Here is a 15,221-nt window from a genome sequence, read left to right as displayed (position 1 = left end):
TAGTTGAAACGTTGCTTTGCCCTAGCAAAGCGAAATGGCTGAATGAAAAGGGTAGCATTGGCGATAGCCACAGGAGGTCTTACCGTCGTAGGAGACGATGTGGCCGCTCTTGCCCTCGTAGATGACGTGACCTTTGGGCATCTGCTCCCCCCGGCCGCTCTTGTCCGGGCTGCTCATGTCCTCGGTGGCCAGCTTGGTGATGGTGCCCTTCAGCAGGTCAGCAGCGATGCTGGACTGGGGCATGGCAGGAGTACCCTGGACAGCACGCAGACAGGAAGTGTAAGAACTGTGAAGTGGTGAACTTGTTTAAACTAAATGATTAATCCCAGACTATGAAATAAATCATGTGTTGCCGCCCTTATATATCTTGGTATGATTAATAAAATAATAAAAGAGATCTGATCATAGGCTATGATGATATTGAATCTATATTTTACATAGGATTGCAAATGATCTGATGGATTAGTCCTACCTGGGTAATCGATCCGCGCCCATAGGCCAGGCCCTCGCCCATCTTGCCTGGGTTGCCTCTCCCATCCTGGACGGATTGCATGGAGCCTGGGAGGAGGAGATGGGGGAAGAGTTGAGATGAACACAAATACCAAGGGAACACGATCCTGTGTCGAGAGAGCGGCTAGCAAAGAGGAACCATTTGAAACTCCATCGTCTAGCAACATCAATGGCAGACTTGCAGCTGGAGGTTCAACCAGGCTCACAACCTTTTAGCCTCGTCTGTGGCGTCTGTCGATTCGGTTTGTTGTTGTTAAGATCCCCTGAGAGAGGGAGAGAGAGACTACGGAAAGGTCTTTTGTGGAGATGCATCCGGTCCACACAGCAAAGGGAGTAAAGGTTTTTGAACTTGACTCTGTAGTACATTAAACCCCTTCTGTATCAGCAGAGAGCATCATAGTCTGTCCGAGTATAGAGGCTCACAGTGGTAGACTCAATGGTTAGTGCTTAAGAAACTAAGAAACAACGTATTTTGACGCATTGCAGGTTTAGCCTTGGCAGGGTTTTTGTACAGTTAACCAGTAGTAGTGTGAATGGGAGAAGCTCAACGCGGAAGACACAAGTCAGAGTCAGAGAGGGGTCGGGGTGAACGCATGGAGTGAATAGCACCGCCGCGCAGGCTTGTCAGTGTTGTTTATCCGGTGTGAATGGAGCCATTCGTCGGAACAGGAGAGCGACAACAAAACCGCCGCAACTACCAAAACAACTCCAGGAAGTGGGTTCTCAGGACAGCACTAATTAGAGTTGCCCCCAGGCTTTTATTGAGGGAAGCCTGGACCCAAGAGAATACAAGGGGGGTGGGGGGTCCAATTCCTCAACCACCACAATCAAAACAGGCACACAAACTCAATCCAATCTCAAGATATGTCGCTGCACGGAAAAACTTTGAGGTAAAGTGTGTGGCATTTTCTGTACAGCAGCATAGGAAATGACATCTCGAGGTAAATGGGCGGTTTGCAGAACAGAATGTTTACGAGGGACATTATGCTACCTCCAATCTCCAACCTGATCATCATGCATGGAAGGCAAAGAGCCCCATTACAGTATGTAGGTTTTTTTAAATGAAGCATTTATTGGGGGAACGCGACCCTGAGATCCACATCTAGAACATAAATACAGGGTGGAAAAATACAGGAACCCAAATTCAGCAAGAATGTCGATAAAATGTTGGCGGCTTTATGCCGCAATGGCAGCACAGAATGCTGTAGACTAGGCACACTGTACTTAACTGTTGAACTTTATCTAATTAGGGATCACGCTGTCTGTTAAATATGAGGAAAGGATCAAATATCCATCCTGTTGAAATGGTGGTAATTCAATGGAAATTTGCTTCTGCGTCAACCTGGAATGAGGAGGGAAACTCATAGCCAGATGAAGGAAACAGAGTCCTGCTTCACCCAGACAGACATGCATATCAAATGGCAGCCTCTACCCGGAAATACGAATAATAGATCAACCTAGCGACCTGCTGGTCTCCAGAGGGTCTACTTTTGAAATGGCTTTGTAAAGGCCAATCCCCTAGCCGACCCGTGGTGAAAGCAGCGGCGTCCTACCAGGCTTGTTGTGGTCCTGCTGTCGGGGCAGGCCCAGCGATATGGAGCCCACGGAGCTCTTGGTGCCCTCTAGCCCGTAGAGGGCGTGTGAGGGGAGGTACGTGCCGGGAGTCCCCTGGAGGAGCGGGAATAAGAGAGCAGGTCAGCGCACCAGGGCCAGGTCAAGCTGAGGCTGAACAGAGCTGGTGCTCTTAGTGAAACGGTTTCGCTTTGAGGGTCGGACGGGGATTCATGTCGTAGTTAGTATACATGTCCCGGATTGTAATCTATACAGTTAACCTAGTAGGCCTATAACCGTTTCTGTCTCGGTTTTAAAAAAGGCTCTTTACACACAATACACTCTGCTTTGTTTATAAAGTAATAATGACTTTGCTGGAGGATTATGCCGGCGGTTTGATACGGTTGTAGTGGTGTGTGTGCGTCCAACAGAGAGGATCACCCATATCCATTTAAAAGCCGGTTCAAATCAGATCTAAGGGCGGTTGATTCAGCTGCTCCGGGGGGAGCTTACCTGGGAGATGGAGCCGCCCTGGATGAAGGAGGGCTTGTCCGTGTGCTTGGAGGTGGGAATGAGGGGCGGCGGAGCTGGAATGTTTGGGGGCCGGCTGTGCCTGAACGACACCCGCACGGCCTCCGGCATGTCCTGGGCCGTCTGGCTGGGCGTCGGGTGCAGGACTAGAGCGACACAGGGAGAGAGAGAGAGAGAGAGAGAGAGAGAGAGAGCAATGAAAGAGATGAAAATGCTACCATAGATTACGTAAAGTGAATGCAATTGATTGTATTCAAGTTTGATTCCAGCGTGCACACACACACACAACCATTAATTAAAACAAAAAATAGCCGCCTTCCCCATTAAACACACACTGACCCAGCGGACAGTATATGGTTCCACAAAGAGCTTGGTAAGGGTTTAAATAGCAACAATAAAATATTAAGTTCCACCATAACGGGCTGTTACAGGCATAGTGGATCTGAGGTCATAAAATGGAGGCTCTGCGCTCTGCCCTTGGGGACGCAAGCAGACTGTGGGGAGATGGCCAACTAAATGGATTAACAACACACACACACACACACACACACACACACACACACACACACACACACACACACACACACACACACACACACACACACACACACACACACACACACACACACACACACAGAGAGACAGACAGACAGACAGACAGACAGACAGACAGACAGACAGACAGACAGACAGACAAAAACAGTGTGTCATGCCCCAGCACTTAACAATATCAAAAATGCAAATGGCCTCCGTGTTATTAAGAGTTCTTCCAGTGGTCGCGGACGTCAGCACTCTGCCAACCCCAAGCGGGGGAAACACAACAAACCACTCTATGACGCGAGCGACACACGAGCGACCCTGCAGCTGGGAGGCATACGGCGGGGGGGTAGGGGCGATGACATTAATATTCATTCTGCCAGCTCATTGTTGACGAAAGCGACTGGAAACTTGGTAGGCCGGTTGAGATGTGCTGAAGCGAGAGGAGTGAAAGGCGGGGAATGACCGGTGACGACTCAAAATAAAAAAGAAAGGCCTTTCCCTCAACACTGAACCACGAGCTATCGTAACGGCCCTGAAGACTGTTCGTTTCACTTCAAAAATCAATCTCATCGGATCAAAGACATGCAAATGGTGCAGCCAATGACAGATGCTACGCTGCTATTGAGATATAGTAATGACAATTATACATCAACATCGTTATATCTCAATGACAACCTAGCGTATAAAGGGGCAAAAAGCTGTATAAAACTCAGATGAAACTCTAATCTAAAACTTCCATCGCTCAGCGAGCCAATGAAGTGAGGGTCAGGCGGCAGCCAGAAACAGCCCACAGCGTGAGGGAGAAGAAAGGCCCAGTGGCTAGCCAACAGTAGCTCACAAAATGGTGGAAAGGGCCCACTGGTGATGGGAGAGATGGGAGAGAAAAAAAGGGGGGGCAGGCAGCAGGAGTTGGATGAAGAGAGGGAAGGGGGGTGTGCAGGTTACCTGGAGGCACACTGTAGCGGGAGACATTGGGGGCGCTGGGATCGGACTGGGCAGAGGCCTTGCTCAGCTCCCTGGGGCAGAGCCTGTAGGGGGAGCCAGGCCGGCCTGACTGGGCCTCCTGCTCCAGAGCCAGCTTCATATCAAAAGGCATGAAGGGGTAGGGCTTACCTGCGGGTCACAGGCACACAGGACACAAGGGAGGGAACTATTAGGAGAGGAGGGATTCAACAACAGACCGCCAGGGACCTCGAAGAGCACACCCCCCCGTACCTGGAGGAAGGAGTGTGTGACTTAATACACCCAGGGCCCTTGAACTCCACGGTTCACCGGGCTACTGTGCCAAAGGGCGTGGTTGTCATCCATTTGGCAACCATGCAGATGAATCAGTCAGAGGGTTCGCTATAGGCCTTTCCTAGCAAGGTTCTTTGAATATCCCCTTCTACTGGGGTGCACCGGCCTAACAACCATAACTAAAGCCACGTTCAGTACCCCCTGGGAAGGACATGACCCGTCTGCAAAGTGGCACTCAGCGTCCAATCTCACTTATGCATGCAATTTGAAAAAACGACAACGCGAACTGGGTCAGCCAAGTTTCTATCCCTGCACTTGCAGCATTCAGAGTTCCCCCTCGTTCGACGACCAATCAGACAAACGAATGAGTGTATGTAAAAACGGAAAGAATCAATTGTTGGTGAAAATAGTCATTCACAGACCACAGGAGGCCTTCCTCACACCAAAGAGACCGATGGAGAGGAACAGCCAGACGAGGGCAAAGCAGGGTGTGTGTGTCTGTGTGCGTCTGTATGCGTGTGTCTGTGCGACTGTGTGTCTGCGTGTGTCTGGCGTGTGTGGGGCATGCGCGTGTGTGTATGTGTGTGTCTGTGTGTGCGCGTGTCTGCGCGTGTGTGCCTTCCCCGTACCATCTCGCGTGCTGAAGGCGGGGTGGCTGGGGGGCCGGCGGTCGGGCTCCCCCTGGTCCTGCCTCTGCTTGTCCTCCTGGTGGGCGGACTCATGCACCGCCTTGATCTGGTGCTGGAACATAGTGAAGCCACTGACGGGCACGGCCCCGGGCCCGTAGGGACCCTGCACCTGCACGGGGGGGAAAGAGAGAGAGGGGGTGGGGGAAGAGAGAGAGAGGAGAGAGAGAGGGGGGGGAGAGAGAGAAGAGAGAAGAGAGAAGAGAGAGAGAGAGAGAGAGAGAGGAGAGAGAGAGAGAGAGGAGAGAGAGGGAGAGAGAGGAGAGAGAGAGAGAGAGGAGAGAGAGGGAGAGAGAGAGGGAGAAGGGAGAAGTCAGTTACCCATACACTTGCGTGTAGCGGGAGCCAAGCCCTCGCTCCTACCCTTAAGAGGGCTTTGAGATTGTCGCTGCGATTAAGGACTATGCTAATAAATTGGACTTGACACAACCTCACCAGGAGAGATGCTGGCAGAGAAACGGAATACTCTCAGACTACAATGAATTGGCCAGCGAGGTTTCAAAGTCACACAAAAGGACATGACTTGATGCTTTTGGTTTGTATAATGCTAGTCCAGTCCTGATTAACAGGACATATGTTAGGATCTAATATGCTGGGCCGCTGTAATAAGTGATCCTTCTATTGAAAGGAAACCATTCAGAAATATGTTCCAGGCGTGTATCACACGGCACAGAAATGTGGAAGAACAGGACCGCATATAGCTGAGGAATAACAATGGGCAGCTTACAGCTCATGTGTGGCGTGAACCTGATACAAAATAAATAAATACCAAATGGTTTGTTGACACAGAAAAGTTCAAAATGTCGACGGGGCGATCCCCTGAACGCATCACTGTGGATCCATTTCCTGTCCCCCATGCTTCTCTAAATAGCTCCACTGCAGCTGCCGGGAGCCGTGCGGTAGGTTGCCATGGTGACCTACCATGGGGGGTATGTTTGCGGCGCGGTGATGCAGCTGCTGCATGTTGAGCTTGGAGGAGACCAGCACGGACCCCGGGGGCCCCAGCATCGAAGGCTTGTCCAAGGTGTACATCCTGTAAAAGAGAGCCATCAGAACACCGCTAGACTACCACCATGAAAATCAAATGAGGCGCCCCTCCCACCCCCCTACCCTGACCCCCAAAAAGCCAAAGCACCCACTTCTGCCTCTCGGGCTCCGCCTCCACATCCTCGTCGGCGCTGCAGGTGGCGCTGGAGTCGTTGTCCGAGTGGAGCTCCCTCTGCCGCTCGTCCGGCTGGCCCTTATCCCCTCGCTCTTTGGCCTCGGGCTCCACCTTCACCTGGACCTCCCCCCCGCCGCCGCCGCTCCTCAGCTCCAGGTCCTGGGGCTCCGTCTTGGGGTGCAGCACGCCGGTGTACGGGGCCGCCCTGGCCCTCTCCTCCGGGGTGCCCCCGTCGCCCTCGGGGCTCTTCTCCTGCTTGACCCTCAGCTCGCCGTAGGGCGTCTCCTGGGTCTTGGAGCTCGGGCCCGCCGCCACGCCCCCGGCCTGGGCCGCGCCCTGGCTCTGGGCCGCACCCTGGGCCTGGTCCTGCTCCGAGGGGTGGCTGTTGGCCGCCCCGCCGTCGGCCCTCTTGCCGTCGCCAGCCTTGGAGGGGTCGGCCTGCGAGGGCGAGGGAGCGCTCTCGGTGTCCGAGCTGTTGTCCCCGGCTGACGGGGGGGGGGGGGGGAGGCGGAGGAAGAGTGCATGAGTGAAGGGTTAGGAATCCAGCAAGAAGGATGTTAAGCACCCTGATTATATCGTCCATGTTGGTTCTACCATGACACGGTTTTAGGGGATAAGATTGATTTGAATCATTGATTAACTCTCCATTTAATTGGTGTACCTAAACTGGATGTTCAATGGGTTTAAATTAAGTATGGTGATTTAAGCGACATCTTTATCCAAATATTTATTTGATCCCCAATAGGGGATGTTGGAGTTTGGACCCAGGACCTTGCGCTGAGTAGACGTGAAGATTAGCTGCTAATCTATATAGACAAATATACCGCTAACATACATGATAGAACAAAAAATTAAACTGTAGTCCATGAAAATAAACTACAAATTGTAGTTACGACCACTATAGCCTACAGGTATTAACACATTGTCTCAGCAAGCAGAACCGACGCATTATATACAATCAAATATATAGATTCCAGATAAGAACGAATGCAGATATATGCTGATGATGAGAACAAAATGGTGTCCAAAACAACAAAACCACAACAAAAAAGCGATCCGGGACGCTCAAACAGATAACCAAGTTTGACCGTGTGTATAACCACTTAGATTCTTTCCATACAGTGAGTATGCACTGCAGTACCAGTGAGGCGGACTACGGCCGCATTCCAACCAGCAAGCCTTCTTCAAAGTCTTCAAAGCCAGAAGACCGTTACGCAACAAGGGGCCCCTCCGGCGCTTAGGAAGACTTCATAACTTTAGATTTCACCGCACATGATTTTCCCACATTGCACACACTTTACAGCACAAACGTTTTTTTTCACTTCCTTATGAAAACTGGAGGAAGATATAAAAAGGCTCCGGTTCTTATTTATTTTATGTAACCGCCCTTTGGCTCGAGACCATGCATGAGGCGTCATGGTCTTTCTGCAGACTCGACCCTAGACCGGGACACAGGGGTCACTGGGGTCGTACAAACACTGCATGCAGGGAGTGTGTGTGCCCGTGTGCGTGCATGTATGCGTGTATGTATGCATTAATGTACTGTATGTATGTGTGCGTGTATGCGTGTATGTATGCATTGATGTACTGTATGTATGTGTGCGTGTATGCGTGTGTGTATGCATTGATGTACTGTATGTATGTGTGCGCGTATGCGTGCATGTATGTATTTTTCTACTGTATGTGTACATCCGTGTGCCCGTCTCATATGTGCGTGCATGCAGGCGTGCATGTTTGTTATGGCTGGGCGATTAATCGAATTTCGATTCGTGATTTCAATATTGACCAAAATAATCGTAATTATGTTTTTTTTTTTCAATAATCGACCAGCCCTAATGTATGTACTGTAAGTATGCATGTTTGCATGTGCGTGCGCTAGAGTGTGTGTGAGATGTGCAATCGTCCCATCCCCCCTCTGACCATCGCTGTCGTCCTGGTTGTCCTCGTCATCGTCGGCCGACGCCGTGGCCAGGCCTTCGCCTTGGGACATGTCCGCCCTCGCCCGCCGCGTGTCCTGAGGACAGAGGGAAACACAGCCGTTATCACGAGCCCATCATAGATTACCCATGATGCCTTTGCCCTCATGTTTATGGTAATGCCACAGGTGGCACTCTGGTTGACCTAACAATGGAAGGGGGGGGGGGGGGGGGGGGGGGGGTTGGTGTTTGGGGTGGTTGCCGTGGTAACATACTTGTTTATGCTGCTGGAGTAGGTTGTCGAGGTTGTGTCGCCGCTTGTAGTTGAAGTAGAAGTTCTTGCACTGCGCTTCGCTTTTGGTGCCCACCATTTTGGCTATGGCCGTCCAGTTTCGTCCATGCTCCACCAAACCTTGAGGTGAGAAGAACCAGAGGACGGGGCGACTTAGGCACAGACTGCCAGCAAACGTTGGTCAATACACTTTTGTGTCGGGTCCCAAGAGGAGCAGATCAGTCAGATCTGCACTCAGTTGGAGGTTGGAGACGGAACATAGCTTTTTAAATTAAACGTGAGAGTTTGTTTTGGTGGCTAGGGCGAAAAGCTGGCTGTCAATCCCAGCGCTATCATTTACAGTTTAGAATAGAGCAATTTCATTTGATATACGTCTGTCAATACTTGTCGGTTTAACACCAGTGCCAGCATGCGTCCCAACGTAATTGAGCCGTATAACAGAAGTAAGCACAAATATGTTTGTGAGCGCAAATATACGAAAAATACAAACATTGAATCATTTTACAATATTTGGTCTTTATCGTGAAAATGCAGGCATTCAAATAAAGGGACCCCAATTTAGCTAAGAGATTAAAATATGGAGGTATTTTCAAGTCGCCATTCAGAGCTCCATAAACACTTTCTACCACAGGAAACGTTGGCCCGAACGATGGGACCTCTCAAGATGCCTACAGGAAAACCATAAGAATCCGAGCTTACAATGAGTTCAGATTGAAAGCGGGCCAAGGAGTCACTTAACACTGAACGACTGCCAGACTACCTCCGATAATAGGGCAACCTCCCACACTACTCCTGCAACCCCGCTGACCCCTTTCCTTCCCCTTCCTGCCTGGCATTGCTTATTAGAGTGGACATGGCTGGCATTTAACCCAGTACCCGCGACATAGGTGAGCTCAAAGCCTAATTAGTGCTCCTGCCAAAGTAGCCAGAGCAATGGGGCATTGTGACTCCCGTCCTGTTTCCCAGTCCCTTCAATAGAACAAAAGTCACCATTCAAACAGGATAGATAAGGCACCATGTTGATTATTTTTGGGGCGTTTATCACTGAAAAGGAACTGCCAATGAGTTTGTGTCTACTAGTCAAACTTGTTGTTTGTCCTTCCACCCATCCCCGATAAAGTTCATAGAATTGATAGACTCTTAACACACTCCGCCTACTCTTGCGAAGTACACAACCGTAGACAACCTATTAACCGCCTTTTATGGTACGCTGTCCACGGCAAGGTCAGATCGAGTTTGAGTCCCCCGGCTGTGCACTGCTGACGCCAGGTTAAAAGTTGGCACCAAAGACTCAAGGTTTTCTTTTCCGTTTCTTTTTTTCAATGAAGTCAGACTAGACGATTCCCTGGAAATGGCTGTGGGACTGGTGATTTCATAAGGCGTTTACTCTATGGGGAAAGTTCCCTCACTTCTGTGAATGATTTTATTTGAGTTTCATCAGGATTTTGGCTCGCAGGTAGCAAATATAACGCACTTCATGGACTGTTGACTGACAGTTGCATAACCAAATAGTAGTAAATAACAAATCTCGTGGGCGAGTGGACTTAATCTAATAAAAGTAAATAATTGGCTGACCTGACAGATCACATGACCCTATCGGTTATGGACTTGATAACACAGCTAAACCAATAGATTCTATGTTCGATAGCTGACATAAAAAATAGCACAATAGAGACATTATCCTCTTTTCAGAAGGCCCTTGTCCCGGGACAATCAGATAAGGCTCACACATCCCAAACTACATCTCATTAAATCGATCTTTATCCTTGATCTGTCTAAAACAAAGATCCCCTGTCAAAAATGAAGAATAAACCCCAAACACCAAATTACTAAAACAAGTTTGTAAATGTCAGAGTGAAGCTCAGTTCATCTGTCAAAAGCTTGCTGTGCAGTAATACCTCATTTATCTCCCACATTGCATACAGTTGCCAAGGCAGAACCTCTTATGAATAGTGTCAAACATTCACAACAGTGGTCAGAGAGAATCATTTTGAACTCACAACCCCACTGACTTTGATAAATGTTTTTCAGTTTCTCATTCACACAGAGGGGAGACATTTCCCGGATTCAGTTCTGCCATGCCAGGAACAAAACCATAAAAATCAATCTCCTCCCTTCAATAAGTGGAAGAGCAAAATCATCCCAAAGCTTGAGCCATGAGTCGTCCTAATCAATCCTCATTTGTCTCATACGCTAACCTGTCCCGTGTCCAGTTGCACCTCATGGGGACCTTAATCAGCGCGGCTCTCACTAGGGGTCAACGAGGGCTTGGACGCCTCCCCTCCAGAGCCACGGAGGCAGCTTGCCAAGGGAAATTTGCAGGAGAGCGTCCCCGCCGGCCAGGAAAGGTTCAGCGAGGAAGAGAGAACATCCAAGGAAATGCCTCCAGCGAGTGATGACTTTTTTTTTTTTTTGACCGCAAAACAAGACTGTGCGATTGTAAATAATAGATAGCGATCTTTAGAGGCGGTCATGCTCTTCTGCAACACGGTGGGCCACAACAGAGCGCTTGAGAAGAACATAGACGCTAAACAAATCAACCCCAAGTCTCCCCTCTGATGTGGTTGCCTGAATCGCATGTATCCAACAGTCAGCAACCAGCTGATTTAAGTACATTGTATAAGAGAGGGACTGCTTGTGTGTGCGTGTGTGGGAGGGGGGAGAAGAGACATGACAAAAAGCCAGACGATCGGAAGAGAAGAAAAAAAGGGAAAAGGAGACGGAAAGTCCAACACTTACCTTTTTTGGCGACCTCCATCTCCTCCTCGGTCCAGCGAGAAGTTTCTCCAGTTTCAACGGTGCCAGCTAAATCACAGACAGACGAGAGAGAGCACCATCAGTACTCACAGGGGAAAGAGAGTGAGAGAGCAGTAGAGAGAAAGGGGGCCAGAGAGAGAGAGTAAGAGAGCGAGAGAGAGAGAGAGGGAGGGAGCTAGCACCAATCTGCTCTTCGGTCGTCTCGTTCTCATGGCCACTAATCTATTAATCTGTTTACATTCAGGGGCTGCCGAGACCTGCGCCCTTGCTCGCTCACTCACACGCTCTTTCTCTCCCTCTCCCTGCTCTCCTCCCTTTCTCACATGGTTTCACATTCTCCGGCTCTCTCTCCCTCTCTCTCCCTCTCTCTCTCTCTCTCCCTCTCTCCCTCTCTCTCCCCTCCCCCCAAATCTAATCCACAGTCTGTGGGAGGGCTCTGGTCAGCTGATCTATCGCCAGACAGTAGAGGACGGAAAAGCACCGCCCTCTTTGGGAAATGGCCTTGGATGGAGACAAGCAGACAGATAGAACTGCTGGCCCGCCGACCCACTACCCCCAACTCCCCGCTGTAACACTGCCCGACCCCAAACACACACACACACACACACACACACACACACACATATGCATTGCGCACACCATGCCTCTATCCGCTTGCATGAGCTTGGCTCCAATGACCCTAGCCTCAGCAAAACTCAGGGAGTAGATTAGCATAGTAGTGAGCGTGTCTGGTGGGGTTTGGGGGTGGTGTTGGAGATGGCCCACTCCCTGCCATGGAACCCATTGAGATTATGCAAACATTATGACGAATGTAGCCTCCCGCGCACCCATGACATTTAGGTGGGACTTCAACACCCTGCTCCCATGGTGAAAGCTGAGCAGATCCATTCCGGGGGTTATTTTGACTGCTCCTACCCAGGCTCCCCTTGCCAGAAGCGTCCGGGCGAGTCAAATAAATGTTTGACGGAACAACCGCCCCCGCCCCCCCCCCCCCGACCGTAGCAGAAGTCACATGTTCCGGTAATCCTACACGCCAAGTCCAGCCATGGCGAGGGCTAATTATTTCCAAGCGGACCTTTGAAGTGATACTGGTGCTGCAGACCGCTTCTAAACTTACTATGAGGCACGTCACCCTACAATGAGTCAACCCCGGGTCCACACAACAACAACAACAACAACAACAGAAAGTAAAAACAGCTCCCGTCTGGTTAGTAAGCAGGCTTGTGTTTCGGGCACCGACCCAACATGGCCGGGCAGACAGAGCACAGCTCCTGCTTGTCCTCTGCACACACACATGCACACACACACACATGCACACACACACACACACACACACACACACCCCCCCCCCCCCCCCCCCCCCCCCCCAGTCTCCTAGGCAGATTGCAAGTGACATCCCCCTAGGTAAGTGGCTGATGGCATCAGAAGGGGCTTCCAGGAGGTCAGGGATAAGGGGGCATGGCTGAACACACAGGGTTTAGTTAATCAGGGTGCCCGGGGTCTTGTGTAAATCCACCAGCTGTCCTAACCGGTGACCCCCCCCCCCCCCCCCCCCACATCCATGCGGACAGCAGAACGAGTCAGAGAAACGAACCACACCATTTGCAAGAGTGACAACTTCGAACTCAGTGTACCCGAAGTGTACCAGCGTCTCCGGCAAAACCAGAGCAATTACACAGGGGGGCGGGGGGGTAAGGGGGAGGAGCTGACTGGCACTCACGGACACGTGAAAAGGCTCACGTACACGAGGGAGAACCCCGATAACAGCTTCAGCTTGAAGAGGGGAAGGCGAGACAAGACATGCAACACAGCAACATATTGGACAGTGCCACACATCCCAGCTGAGAAAAGACTGAATCTAATATAGAATGTCCACCCAGTGACACACTGGCCTCCTTGCAATTAAAACGCTACAGTCAGCGTGTACAGCCGTTCCACACACACACACACACACACACACACACACACACACACACACACACACACACACACACACACACACACACACACACACACACACACACACACACACACACACACACACACACACACACACACACTAGGGCTTTGACTTTTGGCCAAAAATCATATTCGAAGTTCGTTTGTTTATTAATATTAGTATTCGAATATATTCGAATATTTATTAATAATATTTTGACCATTAAATGCCTTCAGTAATACCTGGGCTGAATTCGAGTACTTAGTACATACTATTTATGTTCAGTGTCTACTACAGCTATGCGTAGAACGCCTAGAACGGTCTACAGCTATGCGTAGAACGCCTCTGAACTCTTCCGAACACCGCCGTAACTCCACCGGATGTTTGGAGATGACGTGTCTCCCCTCAGATGCCGGCAAAATTACCTTGATAAGTTACCTGTTTTCCATCTTGTCATCGTTGCTATTAAATTAAAAATGTCTTTTTACTTAATTACTTACTTTACTTTTTTACTCTTTTTAATGTCTCTTTTTTTCGCCGCTTTCTATGACGTCTTTCTAAGCCGCTGTTGGTAGTGTCGGGTCAGCCATCTCTTCTTCGTTCGTTACCACACCCGTAGGCTGGTAACGTAGTGACCTACCGTTGTATACTGTGGCGGTAGTACGCATTCGGAAACGTTTTCCGTGCTACACAATGCACACTGAGCATTCGGACGCGCTATATTTGTGGCGTACTACAAAATGCATACTATAAGTATGAGTATTCGGATTCAGCCCTTGATTGGGCTTTGCGAGGTTTGTTTACCGGCGTTGCTATGGTTACCGGTCTTGCGTGTTCCAACTGTTATGTTTCTAATAAATCGCTGTCTAATCAATACTTCATTCACTGCCTCTTCCGTGGTCATTACAATATTATGAATAGACTGCATGGGTTCTCCGACGTCTCTCCCTCTTGGCCTGCCCATAACAGGTTCGAATATTAAGGGCTGCCTAATATTCGTTCGAATTATTTTTATTTTTTTTGATATTCGAATTATATTCGAATCACGAAGTTCGAAGTCAAAGCCCTAACACACACACACACACACACACACACACACACACACACACACACACACACACACACACACACACACACACACACACACACACACACACACACACACACACACACACACACACACACACAATGCAGCGCTGGCCCAGGCCACTTCAAACCCATTCAAGCCAGGCGTCTTTCAGAGGGACGGCGTCGTTAGCGCAGCGCAGAGCGACTTACCTTTATTGGCTTCCATAGCGGCCAGTGGTGTCTGGGGCTTGGGGGGCTCCTTGCCGCTCTTCTGGGCTGGCTCCACCTTGGAGGCCTGCGGGGGCTCAGGGGGGCCGGGCTCGGCGGCGGAGGAGGAGGAGGGAGGCGAAGGCTCCTCGGCGGCGGCCTCGTTGGCCATGGAGCGGGTGGTGATCCGTCCCTTGCGGCGGCCCTGGCTGTTTGCCGTCTTCCTGCCGCGCGGCGTGCTCTGCTCCTTGCCGTCCTCGTCCTCCCCGCCGTCGCACTTGTCTTTGTCCTTACCGATGTCCCTGGGGCAGCAGGGCGGGGGATGTTTAGTGTATGAATAAGAGGAGGCATTAACCTCGGGAATGAAAGCGCACTTAAGCAGGCTCACTTAAAGCGAAATACTCAGAAAACTAAAAGTTTTCTGACTATAGAATTTTATTGCCAGTAATGTGTGGTTGCTGGCCCTCGTTTTGAATAAGGAGACTATTCGGAAACACATCGGAAACCTTTGAAATGTAGTAGAAAGTGTAATCCCCGCTCAGGAGCAGGTGCTAGGGTAATGTAACTCTGCAAGTGAATGGAAGTGGCTAACGGAGAGCAAATGCTAACCCAGCAAACTAACCTTATGGAGGAACAAAGATTAATTTGGAACCAAAACAACTTGTCCTTATCAGGGTCCCCCAGGCAAATGCCAATTGAAAGACATCTATGCCCGATGCATAAGCAAAGAGTCTAACCCATCCCCTTGATTCATGATGCAACAGGAGAAAGTGAGGGATCTTGCGTTCAAGGTCCCGTTAAGTTACCGTAGCGGTTCAAAATGAGC

The 15,221-nt window shown here is 50.1% G+C and overlaps 1 protein-coding gene across 7 annotated transcripts in view; it reads right to left on the bottom strand.

The window, feature by feature from the left end:
• ncor1 (nuclear receptor corepressor 1) overlaps window positions 1–15,221 on the bottom strand; it is a 53,911-nt gene that overhangs the window by 15,158 nt on the left and 23,532 nt on the right. For 5 of the 7 annotated variants that reach the window (XM_030361132.1, XM_030361134.1, XM_030361136.1 and 2 more), the window contains 12 exons: window positions 14,399–14,697; window positions 11,164–11,229; window positions 8,408–8,544; window positions 8,137–8,230; window positions 6,194–6,701; window positions 5,976–6,087; window positions 4,998–5,166; window positions 4,078–4,245; window positions 2,575–2,738; window positions 2,064–2,178; window positions 473–558; window positions 84–255 (listed from right to left, as the gene is read on the bottom strand). In XM_030361132.1, coding sequence (XP_030216992.1) covers window positions 84–255; window positions 473–558; window positions 2,064–2,178; window positions 2,575–2,738; window positions 4,078–4,245; window positions 4,998–5,166; window positions 5,976–6,087; window positions 6,194–6,701; window positions 8,137–8,230; window positions 8,408–8,544; window positions 11,164–11,229; window positions 14,399–14,697 — 2,090 coding nt within the window. The remainder of the gene's footprint in view (window positions 1–83; window positions 256–472; window positions 559–2,063; window positions 2,179–2,574; window positions 2,739–4,077; window positions 4,246–4,997; window positions 5,167–5,975; window positions 6,088–6,193; window positions 6,702–8,136; window positions 8,231–8,407; window positions 8,545–11,163; window positions 11,230–14,398; window positions 14,698–15,221) is intronic. The other 2 variants (XM_030361137.1, XM_030361135.1) reach the window with 2 other exon arrangements.

Source organism: Gadus morhua, chromosome 7 (assembly GCF_902167405.1).
Source record: "Gadus morhua chromosome 7, gadMor3.0, whole genome shotgun sequence".
NCBI classification, from domain to species: domain Eukaryota; kingdom Metazoa; phylum Chordata; class Actinopteri; order Gadiformes; family Gadidae; genus Gadus; species Gadus morhua.
The sequence above is the reverse complement of the archived record's forward strand: the minus strand, read 5'-3'. Positions and strand labels throughout refer to the sequence as shown.